This window comes from Ranitomeya variabilis, chromosome 3 (genome assembly GCF_051348905.1).
Source record: "Ranitomeya variabilis isolate aRanVar5 chromosome 3, aRanVar5.hap1, whole genome shotgun sequence".
NCBI lineage: Eukaryota > Metazoa > Chordata > Amphibia > Anura > Dendrobatidae > Ranitomeya > Ranitomeya variabilis.
Window position 1 is genome coordinate 636,235,739 of NC_135234.1, and position 19,544 is coordinate 636,255,282.

At 42.1% G+C, this 19,544-nt stretch overlaps 1 protein-coding gene across 2 annotated transcripts in view; it reads right to left on the bottom strand.

The window, feature by feature from the left end:
• Positions 1-19,544, bottom strand: part of DGKA (diacylglycerol kinase alpha) — a 221,157-nt gene that overhangs the window by 21,649 nt on the left and 179,964 nt on the right. For both annotated transcript variants that reach the window (XM_077297576.1, XM_077297575.1), the window contains 7 exons: positions 9,740-9,789; positions 8,492-8,566; positions 7,651-7,770; positions 6,230-6,347; positions 5,197-5,285; positions 4,869-4,988; positions 3,649-3,747 (listed from right to left, as the gene is read on the bottom strand). In XM_077297576.1, the coding sequence (XP_077153691.1) occupies positions 3,649-3,747; positions 4,869-4,988; positions 5,197-5,285; positions 6,230-6,347; positions 7,651-7,770; positions 8,492-8,566; positions 9,740-9,789 (671 nt within the window). The remainder of the gene's footprint in view (positions 1-3,648; positions 3,748-4,868; positions 4,989-5,196; positions 5,286-6,229; positions 6,348-7,650; positions 7,771-8,491; positions 8,567-9,739; positions 9,790-19,544) is intronic.

Here is a 19,544-nt window from a genome sequence, read left to right on the forward strand (position 1 = left end):
CAGTTTTTTGTGGCAAAATTAGGGGGGTCGGCTTATACTCGGGTCGGCTTATACTCGAGTATATACGGTAATAGACAATTTCAGAAAACTTGTGACTACATCCATAGGTACAAACAATGACCCAGGATCACAGACCGGGACGTAAAAAAACGTAACAAATGCTAACAAGTGTTGCCAAATGGACAGCAAGCATGCTGCCAACACATCAATATAAGTGTCATAGGCATATGGTGATTCAATTCAAAATTATAAGCTTATCAGTAATGCTAGTAAAATATCCACATGCCTATGTACAGAAAAGTATACCAAGTGAGGTTAAATGAGGGGATTAATTACCCATGTATACGAGAGGTCACGTCCGGATCCTAGTCAGCTACCCCAACGCGCGTTTCGCGTCCAATTATAACCGCTTCCTCAGGGGGCGTGGCTTAATCAAGATCTCAGTCCGGTTAAAATAATGATCGCTTCCGATCATGTGATAACCCTAAGAATTGCAAGTGCGCATGCGTGAAACGCAAGCGAGCTTCATCCCTGCGTCTCAGCCCTCCACCCCAAACAGCAGGTCCCAGTCACGTGAGTGGGTCGGCGCCACGCCCACACCACGCCACACAGAACCGCCATCGGGTAAGGAGCCAAGAACACAGGAAGTTCTGCACACCAGCATAATAACACCATATATATAGTCATAAAATGACAAAGTGCCTAAAGTGACAAAGTGCCTATGTAAAGTGCTTAGATCGTGCATAAATAATCCTTATATTAAAGATCGTGTCCGATCATAAATAAGTAGAGGTGCGCTTGCGTGAACCGTGGCAGGGTTCCACCCCACTCCCAACCCCCCCCCCACATGACAAGACCCAGTCACGCCCACACCCCATGACTTGGGACCGCCGTCTACTGTATGCGGTAACGATACGGTTTATCTCCACCTACAATGGTGAATGGGCCACTATGAGGAGTTGTCTCCAAAAACATTGGGGCATCCTTATAAGTGACCCATTGTTCTCTAAATGTCTCACTAATTACCCCTCAATGACTGCTAGAAGGAGCAAAAATCTGAAGGATCTATTGGTGTCAAGCCATTATGTTCCAAGGGTGAACAAATGTAACCTTGGCTCTGGTGGACCACCTAATGGCTGTTTTCCTTGTGGCGACTCTATTTCGTGTCCGAATATCTGTCGCATTGCTACTTTTGATTCGGTTGATGGTAAAAGGACTTTTTCCATCAACCATCATATAACCTGCAATACTACCCAGGTTGTATATTATGCGGTATGTAGTTGCCCAAAAATTTATGTTGGTTTAACATCTCGTCGTTTGGGCACACGCACACGTGAACATGTGCGCGACATAATGGCTGCTAAGAATGTGACAGATATGACACTACTGAAGACGATACCACGTCACTTTAGACAGTGTCACGGGTGTAACCCCAAGTCCTTTTTGGTACGAGGAATTGATCATGTTCAGTGGGGTATTAGAGGGGGAGATGTTAAGCGCATACTGGCACAGAGAGAGTGTCGTTGGATTACCACGCTGGGCACTATGACACCTATGGGCCTCAATGAAACGCAGGGCTTTTCCTCTTTTTTATAAATATTGTCCGAGGTTAGACATTATCCTGATTTGTCTCTGCCATGTGCTATCGGTTTTAATTTTATATCTCTGTTCTGTATTTTATGTTTTTAGTGTGCTTGTACTGTTGACCATATCCACATGATTTCTGATGTTGGGGACATCTATATGAAAATTGGACAAGACCGGAATATCTGCAAATTACCCCTGTATGGAGGAACTGTAAAGTCTTGCAGTGTGAAGTCTGACACATACAGGATCAGTGTGAAACATGGAGGAATAATAACTAATATGTGATCGAGTATATTTGATCAATACATATGATTTGTTTCCTGTATATTGGTGTCACACACTGATCTGTCTGACATATGATATTATATTATTTTCTATGTCCTCATATTTCGGTTATGTAGTGTTTATGGCTGGGGTACATTTTATATTTATATGTCTACTTTTGTATTTGATAAATAGTTTCTTTGTATCGTTACCGTATACAGTAGACAATGCACAATGTCACTTTATTATTATCATTATTTGGTTAGCACACGTTAGCGGGTTTAACCCCCCGAACCCAATACCCCACCTGGCGGCGGTCCCAAGTCATGGGGTGTGGGCGTGACTGGGTCTTGTCATGTGGGGGGGGTTGGGAGTGGGGTGGAACCCTGCCACGGTTCACGCAAGCGCACCTCTACTTATTTATGATCGGACACGATCTTTAATATAAGGATTATTTACGCACGATCTAAGCACTTTACATAGGCACTTTGTCACTTTAGGCACTTTGTCATTTTATGACTATATACATGCTGTTATTATGCTGGTGTGCAGAACTTCCTGCGTTCTTGGCTCCTTACCCGATGGCGGTCCTGTGTGGCGTGGTGTGGGCGTGGCGCCGACCCACTCACGTGACTGGGACCTGCTGTTTGGGGTGGAGGGCTGAGACGCAGGGATGAAGCTCGCTTGCGTTTCACGCATGCGCACTTGCAATTCTTAGGGTTATCACATGATCGGAAGCGATCATTATTTTAACCGGACTGAGATCTTGATTAAGCCACGCCCCCTGAGGAAGCGGTTATAATTGGACGCGAAACGCGCGTTGGGGTAGCTGACTAGGATCCGGACGTGATCTCTCGTATACATGGGTAATTAATCCCCTCATTTAACCTCACTTGGTATACTTCTCTGTACATAGGCATGTGGCGATTTTACTAGCATTACTGATAAGCTTATAATTTTGAATTGAATCACCATATGCCTATGACACTTATATTGATGTGTTGGCAGCATGCTTGCTGTCCATTTGGCAACACTTGTTAGCATTTCTAACGTTTTTTACTGTCCCGGTCTGTGATCCTGGGTTGTTTGTACCTATGGATGTAGTCACAAGTTTTCTGAAATTGTCTATTATATGGTAACATTTTATACTTATAATGTGAAAATTAAATTTTTTGGATTTTCAATAAATTACATGAGTTTGTTAATCCTTTGGCTCTTTTTTGACTCGTGGTTCTCCTGTGTAATAATAACGTTATCGGAGTCGCCTTTTTTTATGGTGGATTTCACAACTGATGTTCATTTATGTATATGTGTATAAAAATGTAATGATTTTTAGGGTATGTGCACATGTTAAGTAAGTGGATGCAGACATTTCTGCATCTCTTGGCAGGAAAAACACAGCTGTAAAAAAGCGCGTTTTTGATGCTTTTTTCCTTGCGTTTTTTGACTGATTTGAGTGAAGTCAATGGTGAAAAGCACAAGGCAAAAACGCATGACAACTGACATGCAGCAAATTATTTTCTGCACCAAATCTGCAAGTCACAACTAAGCAAAGGGTGCATGACACTTCAGGTTTCTCATTCACTTTACCGGCATCAGAATTGCTTCAGGTTTTGCTAGCAAATCTGTATGGAAAAATGCACCAAATCTGCAACATGTGCACAAGCCCTTAGTAAATAAAGGTAACAGTAACTGAATAGAATAGATATATGAAATGCCTACCTAGACAGGGATGTTATAGGCCGTATAACTTCAATAGAAATAATAGCATCTACTAAAATCTAATAACAAACCCACCAAGATTACAGGATAAATGGAGGAAGGAGGTAATATGTGGTCCCGCAAGACACCACCGTCGCACGTAGGAGAAATCATGGAAACACATTCATCATGCACCTATAATAAAAGACAATTTATTCGTAATATAGTTTTATAAAGCTAGATATTCTAAAAGTAATGATAGCTAACAATATGCTTTATGAAAGTATTTTTCGACCAGAGTTTAACTAATTGTACTATTTAAAATGTTACCAAAGGTAGAGCCTCAGTTTAAAGGTGTCCACTCACATGGTAAATCATAGCTAAAGGGGTCATTTATAGGAAATGTACAGGATATCCTGAAAATGTCTAGTTCATAAGAGTCCCACACTTCTAGAATCTCGAGAAAAGAGGTCTCCCAATTCCCTGTTCCAACTGGTGCCATGGCCACAGAGAAAGAAGAGGTAGGACCTGTATCTATTGAAACATTTATGGAATATCTTATGGAGATGTTATGAACATCTGTTTTAAGAGGACACATTTAACTATGATTTGTGCAGTTACACATATCAATCAGCTAAAATATTAAAGGCATTAAAAACCAAACGTGTGCTGAAAGAATGATTACACAAACCCCAGAATAGAAATAAGTAACCAGAAGCTACAATAAAGATAGGGGAGTCATAACAATTCAAAGTAAATAAATGCTGTAATTTAGTAATACAATAAAAAAACAATAAAATTCTATTCATATAATATAGAAGGAGAGAAAAGAAAACCCATGTAAGGGATCAGGGATCACTGTGTAACAGAGTTATACATCTGAGACACATCTAATTTCATATGTAATACTGTTATATGAAGAAATACTAATGGCATAATGTCATACACATATACTGTAGATGTCATAGCATATATTAAAAAAAATGGGGAGTGAATATCAATTTATGCACGGATAAGCAAAATATTGCACAAAAAGATGTATCAATAAGTACACAGCTAGGTAACGTGTTACCCAAAAATAGCGTGTCAGTACTTAGGCAAATATCCCTAAGGGAGCAGTAGATGGAAATGAATTACCTTTCGCCATGGTAGCATTAAAAAGACCGTATCCTCAGAGCCCCCTCTCAGCACGCGTTTCACCACCACCTCCTGACGAAACCGCGGGGTATTGAGATTATGGTCTCTTTTATGTTAAGGTGGACAATCTATTTAATATACTTAATGCTTGGAAACTATTGAAAACCCAAGATTGTTACCTTTGTATGGCACCAGACACAGCGCTGACCGGTCAGACTCTGAAAACTTTTTATCTTTTTCTGGCATTTGTCACACTTGTTGGCTTCACAGCCCCCTCTCACCCACACGTGAGTCTGTCCCTGTGGCGGTAGAAGCAGAAATGACCTACATTACCCACGTGAACATCAAGAGTAAATGTTAGAGCTCTAAAGTGACCACACAAAACACAGTGATGAGAGAAATGAAAGCTGATGCCAACAGATGAGACAAAGACACCACAACTGAGCCAGAAAGATACAAGCGATGGCAGCACACTGAGTGACACTGGGCTACAGTCATGAAACTTACACTGGCATCTTTGCGGGACTTGGCATAAGTGCTGATGCAGCTATTCGGTGCTTTACGAGCACAGCGTTCATGAACAGTAAACTTACAAACTGCAGAGAAAAATGTAGATTTTACACATGCGTGTGCTCCTATACTACTTAATGTACAGCAACCTAGGATACTCATTTACATAATCAATCTCTCGTATGTGTTCATTTATTTATAGGGGTTCTCCACTACTATATATTGATAACCTATCCTTAGAAGGTAATCTGATGTACCCACTAAACAGAGATTTGGTGTTCTGCCGCAGCCGGTAGCATCACATAGGTGATGGGGCTCAGATGTTTCAACCCGCACAATATCATATTGATATATCCTAAGGACAAGCCATCAATATGATATTAAAGGAAAAACTAAAACAAATGTTACACATAGGAAATGCACAAAAAATGAACACGATATCCCAGGTTTTCCTACTTTAATTTTCTAATTTTATTTTATCCTGTCCTATTCAATACTGCAAATACATGTGAGGAATGTATAAAGAAATAATCTACGGGAATTCCAGGGAAGCCATGTTCCCCTACAATCCCGCATCTAGCTGCGGTAGAAGTCTCCTCCATCTGCGGTAGGTCACAAAGATGAAGGTCTGTACTCTGGACAAATCCTAATTCCTCATTAAATTGTTTAAAATATGAATAGGAAAAAGGGCAAAGAGAATATTAAAAACGTGAGATGTGTGGATACTTAGGAAGAGCCCTGGATGTAGATACAACATGTTCTTGTACCCGCCTGACAAGATGGACAAAACAGGAAAAATGCAAGTTGACTTTATATGAACTCCTTTGTCTCATACTACACGCTATGGCCCCATCCTAGAGACCACCTGAATACCGTTTTTCAGGGATTCAAACGGAATACCGGATTTTAAGAGGCAAAATGACGTGTGACTGGCCGGTTACTTCTATGGCCTTGTAACTACTTCTGGTGTTTGCAGTCATAACAATACATCACCCATGCATGGGTTATCATAGGAGATGTTCATACTTACAAGTGCAGCACAGGCCTTGCTTCCTGACCCCGAAGAGAAGCGCTTCACAAACATTGCAGTACACCGGTCGGTTAAAATGCTTCAGACGCCACAAATGCTGCCCATCATCCTTTATATTCTGTGCATGATGATAAGTGAAATACAAAAGAACTGTGTGAAATAAAAAAGACTGTAACCTAAGAAGACCAAAAGCTTCAATCATTTGAAGAATGTCTTCTTATTACTTTCACCTTGTACTAGGAAACCACTAGCACGCCTATATATACAATGTAAAAGGATGAAACTTATTGTATATGGATTCGAAAGATGATTTTAAAGTTAAGAGAATTTTCCTTAAATTTGCTTTTCCCCCAGGGCTGTGGAATCGGTAAGCCAAACCACCGACTCTAACTCCGACTCCACAGCACTGCCTCATTACTAAGCATGTATATAAAGTGCAGCATCAAAGAAGGAAAGGCATCCAGCAACAGATCCATTGGTGAAAAATGAATTAAAAACAAAAATCTTTAATGTATAACATGGTTAAAATTATGGTATAAAACCATTGATTTAGAAAAAAGGCAAGTAACCCGGGAGACTCATGGCCTTTCCTTCTTTGACACTGCTCGTTTGCTGCGAACATGAACTTCTTTCTGTGCACGGCCACTGGATTCTACTGCGGTGAGCTGGATTTTTTCTACAAAGTTTTTTTATACAAAGTGCAGCACCGACTCATCTCAACTAAAAGCCCAGATCCTTAGATCAGGAACAGAACAGACATTTATAGGACATTTCATAACTTTCCCAAATTATTATGCCAAACATTACAGCACATCCACCATTGCACTACTAAACCCAATATATTATATATTTTAGGATATTTTACCGACTCCATCAAAATGGCTACCGACTCCACAGCCCTGTTTTTTCCGCAATATCTGATCTTTTGGGTCCCCAACACTGGGAACCCTATTGCTCAAACAGCGGGTCCTAGTCCCCCCATTCCTCCTTATCACATGACACAAGTAAGAAAGAGTTTTATTGGTATCTATTTTTATTTTTGAAATTTACCAGTAGCTGTTGCATTTCCCACCCTAGGCTTATACTTGAGTCATTAAGTTTTCCCAGTTTTTTATGGCAAAATTAGGGGTCTCGGCTTATACTCGGGTCGGCTTATACTCGAGTATATACGGTAACTAGCTGTCACTGTATGAGTGGTGGTAACCATGAATACCCAAGCTACTACAATGCCTGCACATGTGGTAAGCGACATAGCAAATTAGAGGAACTATACTACATTTCTAATTGGAGATAATTTATAATATAATTACACCTACTACATATTGGGATAGGATGTTGGAGGTGGGAATGCCAATTTAAAACCATCTGGTGGCTCCCAGAACTCAGATATACAGCATAAAATCAGAAACCCCCAAACTCACAGCTTCCATTCCTAGCAGCACCAGTAAAGGCACTGTGGTGAGTCCTCCTTTCAGCCATTCCTCATAGGAAACCGTCCCATTACCATCATAGTCTACTTGTCTCATCATCTCTTCCAGCATCTGCAAAGAGGAAATACATAAGTCTCTGTCAAAACCGCCATTATTCTCTATACAATTTTACTTGATTATAAATCAATATTCACAGGATGACCAACAGAAATCATCTATAATCCAAGTGGTGTCATCAATGAAAATACAACTGTCTGGTGACAAAGAGCATGATGAATATTTAGTACCTGCTTAATTACTTTTCTATGTGCTTTTGGAAAAATACATGTGGAGCCCTAAGGCTGAATGCCCAGACCTTGATGTGTATGGTGTACCTAGCTGGCAAAGCAGCCATACTAACTGGAATAGGGCAAATGGAAACTCTGTACTGTTAGTGACGCAGGACACGTATATTGGACAAGAGCTCATGGGCACAACCATAGTAAAGTCAGTAAACTATAAAAGACATCATCTTATATAAATGAAGCTGAAAAGACATTAAAGCGGCACACTGAGCACCAGTTTTCATATACTGCCTGGGAATTGGGATGGCCGAAGAAATGACAATCATTGTTTGGCTGCCTGACTGCTAAGTTCTGTGATCGGCTGCAGTGGTCAGGGACCTAAGTACCGCACATCATCTCCACCATTCCTTACTATCAAGAGTGTCCTCGGCACAAGCTATGGTGGTTACAGCCAGTAGGCATACCTTTTTCATTTATTTAATCACATGCCCTGCCTTTCCAAACCTTTTAGGGAAATCGGCCAATGTCACAATGTCCAAAAAACTTACTGGTTTGAGTTCAGTGATATCCCAGTCCAAGTACTCAGCAACCCTCATCATTTGAGTTATAATCCGGTCCACTTCCTATCATAAATATGGAAAGTGATGAAAAATTTGTCAAAGAAAATGATATCTATACTCATAAAAGTAACTGACACTTAGAAAGGTTAAAAAAAAAAACATTTCACCATGTTTTATATATTAAAGAGAACTTTTGTCAGCAAGATTTTGTAATGTAAAGTAAAAACACGGCTGTTATGATGCTGTCATACTGATTAAATTCTTCTTTAATCACCATTTGACGTTTTCTGATTAGATTTCGGTGCACCGGGGCCGGACTCTGCACGGGGTCCACTCCTCCCTGTCTGCGATTCCCCGACCCTCTGCTGCCTCTGGTACTGACATTTCACACAGAGGAAACAGGTCATTCACAGACCAGAGGCAGCAGAGGGGCTCAGGAATCACAGACAGGGAGGGGGAGACCCCCGTGTACAGTCCGGACCCCGTGCACCGAAATCTAATTAGTAGAAAACTTAAAATGGTGATTAAATATGCGAGTTTGCTCACTAAAAGTATCAATGTAGTCAGTATTACAGCGTCATTACAGCCATGTACTGCTCACAAAGCTGAATGGATTGTTACAAGAAACAGCTTTGAATCAGCTGAAAAGTAAAAGAGGAGGCACCTCTGTGCAGGAAAATGCTGTTAGCAGCACTGCGGCTCTTTCATTTCCTAAATTAGTGGGGATTAGTGATGAGCGAATATACTCGTTACTCGAGATTTCCCGAGCATGCTCGGGTGACCTCCGAGTATTTTTTAGTGCTCGGAGATTTAGTTTTACTCACCTCAGCTGAATGATTTACATCTCTTAGCCAGCTTGATTACATGTGGGGATTCCCTAGCAACCAGGCAACCCCCCCACATGTACTTATGCTGGCTAACAGTTGTAAATAATTCAGCTGCGGCAATGAAAATTAAATCTCCGAGCTCTAAAAAATACTCAGAGGTCACCCGAGCGTGCTCGAGAAATCTCGAGTAACGAGTATATTCGCTCTTCACTAGTGGGGATCCTTCCACTTGTTCCCTCCCGATCAGATTCTAGCAATATACCACCATCATCGGTATTTGAAAACCCCATAATCATAACATATTGGAACTAGCCTTTGAAATGAGCCGTCATTTAGAATGGATTTAGCTTTGTACTAGTTGTTGTGCTGCAAAGGAGGCAAATATAAATGGTGACACTTTGACACTCACAGAGCTATCCAGAAGTCCGTTGCTGTCTTTATCATACAATTTAAAGGTGACTGTGAATAGAAAATAAAAAGAACTATCATTATCCCAAGACAGTATCTGCACCAAATAAAAAAACATATACTGATTGTAAAATCCCTAAACATTGTGCACAGATCACAATTCTTTTAGTTAAAATATATTCCCCATGTGGCATCAAAATCATACATCACTATTCCAAGACAAACTGTAGTACTGCCATGTTACAGGAAGATGGCGCTGTCCTGCCTTGTGTGTCCTCGCTGCCGCAGAGAGAAGGTCACAGCGGCTTCATTATCCACTACTCAGATTACAGATGTACCTATTTATTATTTCACCGACAGCATCACAAGTAAATATCTATGAGATACCATTGATTAATGCCTCTATGGTATCAGGGTTATTGATCGCAATATTTACTGTAAAAGTTCTACAAGATCAGATCCATATTGCTATTAGAAAATACGATTCTACGATTTGTGCTAAGATGTATGTCGATGTCACTGTAGAATATATTGTACATATCATTCTCAAGCATGGCGTCAGTGTCGCTTTTGAGTATACGCTATTACTGTGGCTGGGTGTCCTCGTCACGCTGTGCATTGCAGGATTTGTTGGTGATCTTAAAAGATAAATATATACACTCACCGGCCACTTTATTAGGTACACCATGCTAGTAACGGGTTGGACCCCCTTTTGCCTTCAGAACTGCCTCAATTCTTCGTGGCATAGATTCAACAAGGTGCTGGAAGCATTCCTCAGAGATTTTGGTCCATATTGACATGATGGCATCACACAGTTGCCGCAGATTTGTCGGCTGCACATCCCAAAGATGCTCCATACAAGGCAGGATGGATCCATGCTTTCATGTTGTTTACGCCAAATTCTGACCCTACCATCCGAATGTCGCAGCAGAAATCGAGACTCATCAGACCAAGCAACGTTTTTCCAATCTTCTACTGTCCAATTTCGATGAGCTTGTACAAATTGTAGCCTCAGTTTCCTGTTCTTAGCTGAAAGGAGTGGTACCCGGTGTGGTCTTCTGCTGCTGTAGCCCATCTGCCTCAAAGTTCGACGCACTGTGCGTTCAGAGATGCTCTTAGGCCTACCTTGGTTGTAACGGGTGGCGATTTGAGTCACTGTTGCCTTTCTATCAGCTCGAACCAGTCTGCCCATTCTCCTCTGACCTCTGGCATCAACAAGGCATTTCCGCCCACAGAACTGCCGCTCACTGGATTTTTTTTCTTTTTCGGACCATTCTCTGTAAACCCTAGAGATGGTTGTGCGTGAAAATCCCAGTAGATCAGCAGTTTCTGAAATACTCAGACCAGCCCTTCTGGCACCAACAACCATGCCACGTTCAAAGGCACTCAAATCACCTTTCTTCCCCATACTGATGCTCGGTTTGAACTGCAGGAGATTGTCTTGACCATGTCTACATGCCTAAATGCACTGAGTTGCCGCCATGTGATTGGCTGATTAGAAATTAAGTGTTAACAAGAAGTTGGACAGGTGTACCTAATAAAGTGGCCGGTGAGTGTATATATATATATTCATCTGCAGTCATCTTCTCAGTGCTACTAATTAATATTTTACTTTTATTTCTGAGACAGTACATAGAACAGCTTTTCTAGTGTTCAGTGTCTTTAATCTTCTGGGGCTCTTTATAACCATTAAAATGTGGTTATTTCTAAGGATTTGTAGTCTTCATAACAACTAGTAGGAGGGATTCTCGAAGTAAATAATACAATTAATAATAAGTGCTTGCCTTTTTACCAATTCAGTTTTTTAAACACTCATTATTATTACCAGTTCTCCATCCACGGAAGAATTATGACTTAAAGGGAATCTGTCACCCCCAAAATCGTGGGTGAGGTAAGCCCACCGGCATCAGGGGCTTATCTACAGCATTCTGGAATGCTGTAGATAAGCCCCCGATGTATCCTAAAAGATGAGAAAAAGACGTTAGATTATACTCACCCAGGGGCGGTCCCGCTGCTGGTCCGGCGCCTCCCATCTTCATCAGATGACGTCCTCTTCTGGTCTTCACGCTGCGGCTCCTGCGCAGGCGTACTTTGTCTGCCCTGTTGAGGGCAGAGCAAAGTACTGCAGTGCGCAGGCGCCAGGAAAGGTCAGAGAAGCCCAGCGCCTGCGCACTGCAGTACTTTGCTCTGCCCTCAACAGGGCAGACAAAGTACACCTGCGCTGGAGCCATGGCGTGAAGACCAGAAGAGGACGTCATCTGATGAAGATGGGAGGCGCCGGAACGGACCGCGACACCCATCGGACCGGACCGCAGCGGGGAACGCCCCTAGGTGAGTAAGATCTAACGTCTTTTTCTCATATTTTAGGATACATCGGGGACTTATCTACAGCATTACAGAATGCTGTAGATAAGCCCCTGATGCCGGTGGGCTTACCTCACCCGCAATTTTGGGGGTGACAGGTTCCCTTTAAAAAGACTTGTCTAATCCCCATGAAATAACAATTCTTTTCTTAGAACTCCTTGTTTAGTTCCTCTGTTACTCCTCCAGGAAACGTAGAAGAAGCTGACAACTTTTATATTTAGCATTTTTCTTGTCAGTTGGGCATGTCCCTATACACTGATATTTTCCATTCAATGCTAAAAGACTGCACAGATATCCACAATGAGAATGGTAAAACCAAGTTGTTAATTTATTCTTACATTTCCGGGGGGAATAATATTTCCAGAATCTTATATCTACAGAGGAATGGCAGAATGCACAGGTCTCAGCATACAAGCTTTAGAATTAGTACTTTACTGGGAATGGACAAGGGAGCTTACACGTTCTCCTAAATTAAGTCTTACAACACCTTTCAGAATGTGGTCACTGGGGCAATCAGCCACTATAGATTGCCCCACCATGTTTGTAACCACCATCGACCAAACAAGGCAAATCTTTGTCGTCAAACCACCACAACCCCTTTGTATACCAGACCAATACCCAAACCCCATAACTTCACTCTCCACTGAAGGGGAGCTTGCTCATCTTCTCTCCAAATCACACCTCACCACTTGTGCACTTGACCCCATACCATCCCACCTCCTCCCCAACCTCACCACCACACTAATCCCATCCCTAACCCATCTCTTCAACCTATCACTTTCCTCTGGTACCTTCCCCACTGCTTTCAAACATGCCACAATCACACCTATCCTCAAAAGCCATCCCATGACCCAAGCACTATGTCCGGCTATCGCCCCATATCTTTGCTCCCATTTGCATCCAAACTCCTTGAACAGCACGTCCATGCTGAACTTTCCTCTCACTTTGCATCTAACTCTCTCTTCGACAACCTACAATCTGGCTTCCGTCCCCACCATGCCACTGAGACTGCCCTGAGACTGCCCTGACTAAAATTACTAACGACTTACTTACAGCCAAAGCTAACAGAAAATTCTCTATACTCCTCTTTCTAGACCTGTCCTCTGCCTTCGACACAGTTGACCACTGCCTCCTACTACTGATCCTCTCTTCCTTTGGAGTCAAAGACCTCGCCCTATCTTGGATCTCCTCATACCTTACCAACCGCACATTTAGCGTTTCCTACTCCCACACTACCTCTTCATCTCGCCCCCTCTCTGTTGGTGTCCCTCAAGGCTCTATCCTTGGGCCCTTACTCTTCTCAATCTATACACTCGGCCTGGGACAACTCATAAGGTCCTATGGCTTCCAGTACCATCTATATGCTGATGACACTCAGATCTACCTCTCTGGCCCAGATGTCACCTCTCTGCTCTCCAGAAACCCAGAGTGTCTATCAGCCATATCATCCTTCTTCTCCTCTCGCTTCCTCAAGCTCAATTTGGCAAATCTGAACTAATTATCTTTCCTCCATCTCACATATCTTCCCTACCTGATCTATCAAAATAAATGAAATCACACTTTCCCCTGTCCCCAAAATCCGCTGCCTCGGAGTAACCCTTGACTCTGTCCTGTCCTTCAAACCGCACATCCAAGCTCTCGCCACCTCCTGTCGCCTCCAGCTCAAAAATATTTCTAGAATCCGTCCTTTCCTCAACCCTCACTCTACCAAAATGCTTGTACATGCCCTTATCATCTCCCGCCTCGACTACTGCAACATCCTCCTCTGTGGCCTACCTTCTAACACTCTCGCACCCCTCAGGTCCGTCCTTAACTCTGCTGCCTGACTAATTAATCTCTCTCCTCGCTACACTCCTGCTTCCCCTCTTTGCAAATCCCTTCACTGGCTCCCAATTTCCCAGCGTATCCAGTTTAAACTACTAACACTGACCTACAAAGCCATCCATAACCTTTCTCCTCCGTATATTTCCAAACTAATCTCTCAATATCTTCCCTTACGTAATCTCCGGTCCTCCCAAGACCTCCTTCTCTCCTCCACGCTTATTCGCTCCTCACCCAATCACCTCCAAGACTTCTGTCCCAACACATCCGGTTATCCACCACATTTGGATCCTTCAAAAGAAACCTGAAAACCCACCTCTTCAAAGAAGTATCAGTTTGTCATTGTTAGTTTTGTTTACTGTAAGTGATATTTGTATTTTGATGTAACCCGCTTCTCATGTACAGCACCATGGAATTAATGGTGCTATATAAATAAATAATAATAAAATCACCTAGTGATATATGGTTTTCACAAGGTTACCAGGGAGAGGTGCAGCATCTACATTTAAAAATGCCAGCAGCGCAGACAAGCCTTCATGAATCGCTGGTTTCTGATCATCCGCTGAGGTTAACAAAATGCTCTTTTTGCCAGCATAAATCGCCGTTATTAGCAGCACATTGCCTGTGTAAACAGATGATATACAGACGAAAACATGATGCTGTATATGGGAACACAGTGATCGGATTAGTGATTGTTCTGTCTCTATCATTGTTTGTTGGCTCATGTGAACAGTCCATTAGACAACCAATGGCCCCTACTCGTATATAGTTGATCAGCTCTCGTTTATTGGCCTGAAGTCTGTAATGAAAATCCACCCTAAGTATTTCTATGTAATGATGCAAAACGTATGTGTGTGTATTTCTGCACTCAATACTGAATGAATGGAGAGGTTTTGAAAATGTAGTTGTTAGTATATACAGCTCTGGCAAAAATTAAGAGACCACTGCAAAATGTTCAGTTTGTCTGTTTTTTTCTCTTTATAGGTATATTTTTGAGTAAAATGTAAATTGTTCTTTTATTCTATAAACTTCTGACAACATGTCTCAGAATTTCCAAGCAATAAATTTAGCTGGTTTTTTTTCTGAAAAGGAGAAATGGTAAAAATAAAAAAACAGTGCTTTCAGACCTCAAATAATGCAAAGAAAACAAGTTCATAATCATTTAGAAACAACAATACTAATGTTTTAACTCAGGAAGAGTTCAGAAATCAATATTTTGTGGAATAACCATGATTTTTAATCACAGCTTTCATGTGTCTTGGCATGCTTTCCACCAGTCTTTCACACTGCTTCTGGCGCAAAAGTTTAAGCAGTTCTTCTTTGTTTGATGACTTGTGACTATCCATCATCCTCTTGATTACATTCCAGAGGTTTTCAATGGGGTTCAGGTCTGGAGATTGGGCTGCCCATGACAGGGTTTTGATGTGGTGGTCTCTTAATTTTTGCCAGAGCTGTATATATGTATATCTTTACAGCTCATCATCACTACAAGCAGGAATATAATAAAAGGTCACACTTCTATATACAGTGGATAACACTGGATTCACCACAATAGCTGGTGGTCCCAACTCATCTAATCCTCCATCTTTCACAGTGAAGTCCTATTCTGCCCATATCTATTTTGCTATTACCTAGTCGATTGACGCTCATCCAGTGGCCTGAAATTGGTACTGTAAATCCACCCTAAGTATTCCTGTGTCATGATGCAAAACCTTAGCAATTGGAGCTCCATTTTGCGCAAGGTCGCTCTTTGTCTAAAACCAGCCCTGTATACAGCACCATGTTGTGTTCAGACAGAAAACATTTCTTATTGATGAGCGAGCATACTTAGATAAGGTCCTAATCAAGTATTTTCAGCGTGCTCGAAAAAAATGCTGGAATCACCGCGGCTGCATGTCTCACGGCAGTTCGACAGCTGCAACACAGCAACACATGCAGGGATTGCCTGTCCGAAAATACTCGATTAGGACATGAGCGTGCTCGGGTAACACCTTATCCGAGCAACGCTACACTTGCTCATCATGTACACTGCTCAAAAAAATAAAGGGAACACTAACATACCACATCCTAGATATCACTGAATGAAATATTTCAGTTGCAAATCTTTATTCATTACATAGTGGAATGTGTTGAGAACAATAAAACATAAAAATGATCAATGTAAATCAAAATGAATATCCTATGGAGGTCTGGATTTGGAATGATACTCAAAATTAAAGTGGAAGATCAAATTACAGGCTGATCCAACATCAGTGGAAATGCCTCAAGACAAGGAAATGATGCTCAGTACTGTGTGTTGCCTCCTTGTGCCTGTATGACCTCCCTAAAACCTGGGCATGCTCCTGATGAGGCGGTGGATGGTCTCCTAAGGGATCTCCTCCCAGACCTGGACTAAAGTATTCGCCAACTCCTCGACAGTCTGTGGTGGTGCAACGTGATGTTGGTGGATGGTGCGAGACATGATGCCCAGATGTGTTCAATTGGATTCAGGTCTGGGGAACAGGCGGGCCAGTCCATAGCTTCAATGCCTTCATCTTGTAGGAACTGCTGACACACTCCAGCCACATGAGGTCTGGCATTGTCCTGCATTAGGAGGAACCCAGGGCCAACCGCACCAGCATATGGTCTCACAAGGATCTCATCTCCATACCTAATGGCAGTCAGGCTACCTCTGGCAAGCACATGGAGGGCTGTGCGGCCCTCCAAAGAAATGTCACCCCGCACTATTACTGACCCACTGCCAAACCGGTCATGTTGAAGGATGTTGCAGGCAGCAGAACGCTCTCCACGGCGTCTCCAGACTCTGTCACTTCTGTCACGTGCTCAGTGTGAACCTGCTTTCATCTGTGAAGAGCACAAGGCACCAGTGGCAAATTTGCCAATCTTGGTGATCTGTGGCAAATGTCAATCGTCCTGCATGGTGTTGGGCTGTGAGCACAACCCCCATCTGTGGATGGCGGGCACTCAGACCATCCCCATGGAGTCGGTTTCTAACCATTTGTGCAGACACATGCACATTTGTGGCCTGCTGGTGTTACGGATCTGCAACACAGGACTAAGGTAGAAGGGGGAAAACTAAACCTGCACTATGACTAGGCTGAAACCCTACGATGGAGTGGGCGACCCACTCGACCCACTGACGATCCCAGGTTAATCTCAAGCAAAGACCTATAGATAAGGGGAAGGGGTACCCTAAAAGAACTAAGGACTGGGTACAAAAACGGGTCACCTCCTAGTAGAAAACACAGAGAAGGCTGCAGAAACCAATAGAAAACAGAAACTAAGGCTAGCAGAACCAGAGGTACCAGTACTGCACAAATAAAACACTCAGAACACTAAGCAAAGCACCAAGCTAGAGCTCAAGCAGATTAACACTATTGTCCAGCAAGGACTGGGAGGCAGGTGCTGGTTAATAAAGAGTGAAACAAACACCTGACCCAAGACATACCCATCACCAGAGGAAAAAAGAACAGCAGCAAAAACTCCACAAGAAAATGGCGGATAGTAACAAACTAAACAGATTCTAACAGCTGGAGGTCATTTTGCAGGGCTCTGGCAGTGCTCCTCCTGTTCCTCCTTGCACAAAGGCTGAGGTAGCGGTCCTGCTGCTGTGATGTTGCAATCCTACGGCCCCCTCCACGTCTCCTGGTGTACTGGCCTGTCTCCTGGTAGCGCCTCCAGCCTCTGGACAGGACACTACGCTGACAGACCCAGCAAACCTTCTTGCCACAGCTCACATTGATGTGCCATCCTGGATGAGCTGCACTACTTGAGCTACTTGTGTGGGTTGTAGAGTCCGTCTCGTGCTACCACGAATGTGAAAGCACAACCAACATTCAAAGTGACCAAAACATCAGCCAGAAAGCATTGGTACGAAGATGTGGTCTGTGGTCCCCACCTGCAGAACCACTCCTTTATTGAGTGTGTCTTGATAATTGTCAATAATTTCCATCTGTTGTCTATTCCATTTGCACAACAGCATGTGAAATTGATTATCAAACAGTGTTGCTTCCTGGACAGTTTAATTTCACAGAAGTTTGATTTACTTGGAGTTATATTCTGTTGTTTAAATGTTCCCTTTCTTTTTTTGAGCAGTGTATAACCAATGCATTTTATATGCATTATTACAATACTCCTAAACAGGCAAATAATAATCCCATCGTACAAAAACAAAAATGTTTTTAAGAATAATAAAAGCTTATTTTGAGCAATCCATGCGAGGCAGTGTACATACAGAGATATGATGAATCACCCGGACACAAAATAGCCAAGATAGGAAATATTTAATTTAAGTCATGGTTACAAAAGGCACCACCAGCTGTCATATAAGATCCAAGCCAAGAAAGACATGATGATGACTCTGGACAATCTGGATACAATTGTTGAGCTAGAAATCAGTTTATTACACCCTTGTTCATTAGCAGTGTGCTTATGTCAGAAGTGCTTTGATATCCCTATCTTTCTTAGTTTTCCATCCACATAGCTAGCTGTACAAGGGCTTGTTTTTTTGCGAAACGAGTAGTAGTTTTGAATGACATAATTTACTTTAACATTTAATGTAAAGCAAAATTAAAAAAAAAAATTACAAGTGTTACGAAATTGTGAAAAAAATTGCAATGCTGTCTTTTTTTTTAGATTTTGCTTTTATGGCAGTCATTCTGTGGTAAAAATGACACTTGAAATATAATTCTTCAGGTTAGTTCAATTATGGTGATAGATGTTTTTTATTTAACGCCTTAAGGACTAGGGATATTTCCGTTTTTGTATTTCCATTTTTTGCTACACTTCTTCCCACATCCATAACTTTTTTACTTTTCCGTCAATATAGCCATGTGAGGACTTGTTTTCTGCAGGACAAATTGCACGTTTGAATTGCACCTTTGATTTTACCATATCGTGTACTGGAAAACAGGAAAAAACTTAAAAATGCGGTGAAACTGCAAAAAAAGTGCAATTCCCCAATTGTTTTTTGGATTTTTTTTTACCATGTTCACTAAATGCTAAAACTGACCTCTCTCTCTCTCAAACCAAAAAAACGGATCAGGGGCATAAGTTTTTCACAATTTGCACCGGATCCATTTTTTACAAAAATAGATGGATTATGCCTGAAGGCAAAAAACTGATGTGTGAAAGTAGCCTTACCGGTTTTGACCAGACAACCTAAGGCTGTGTGCACACGTAGCAGATTTTTTGCGTTTTTTTCGCGGTTTTTCGCTATAAAAACGCTATAAAACCGCGAAAAAAACGCTAACATTAAGCATCCTATGTAACAGAATGCAATCCGCATTTTTTGTGCACATGCTGCATTTTTTTCCTGAGCGGAATCGCAATCCAGAAAAAAACGCAGCATGTTCATTAAAATTGCGGAATCGCGGCGATTCTGCACACATAGGAGTGCATTGATCTGCTTACTTCCCGCACGGGGCTGTGCACACCATGCGGGAAGTAAGCAGATCAAGTGCGGTTGGTACCCAGGGTGGAGGAGAGGAGACTCTCCTCCACGGACTGGGCACCATATAAGTGGTAAAAAAAAAAGAATTAAAATAAAAAATAGCGATATACTCACCTTCTGGCGGCCCGACCTTCTCAACGGCTTCTGTGGTGTGTGTGAAGGACCTGCG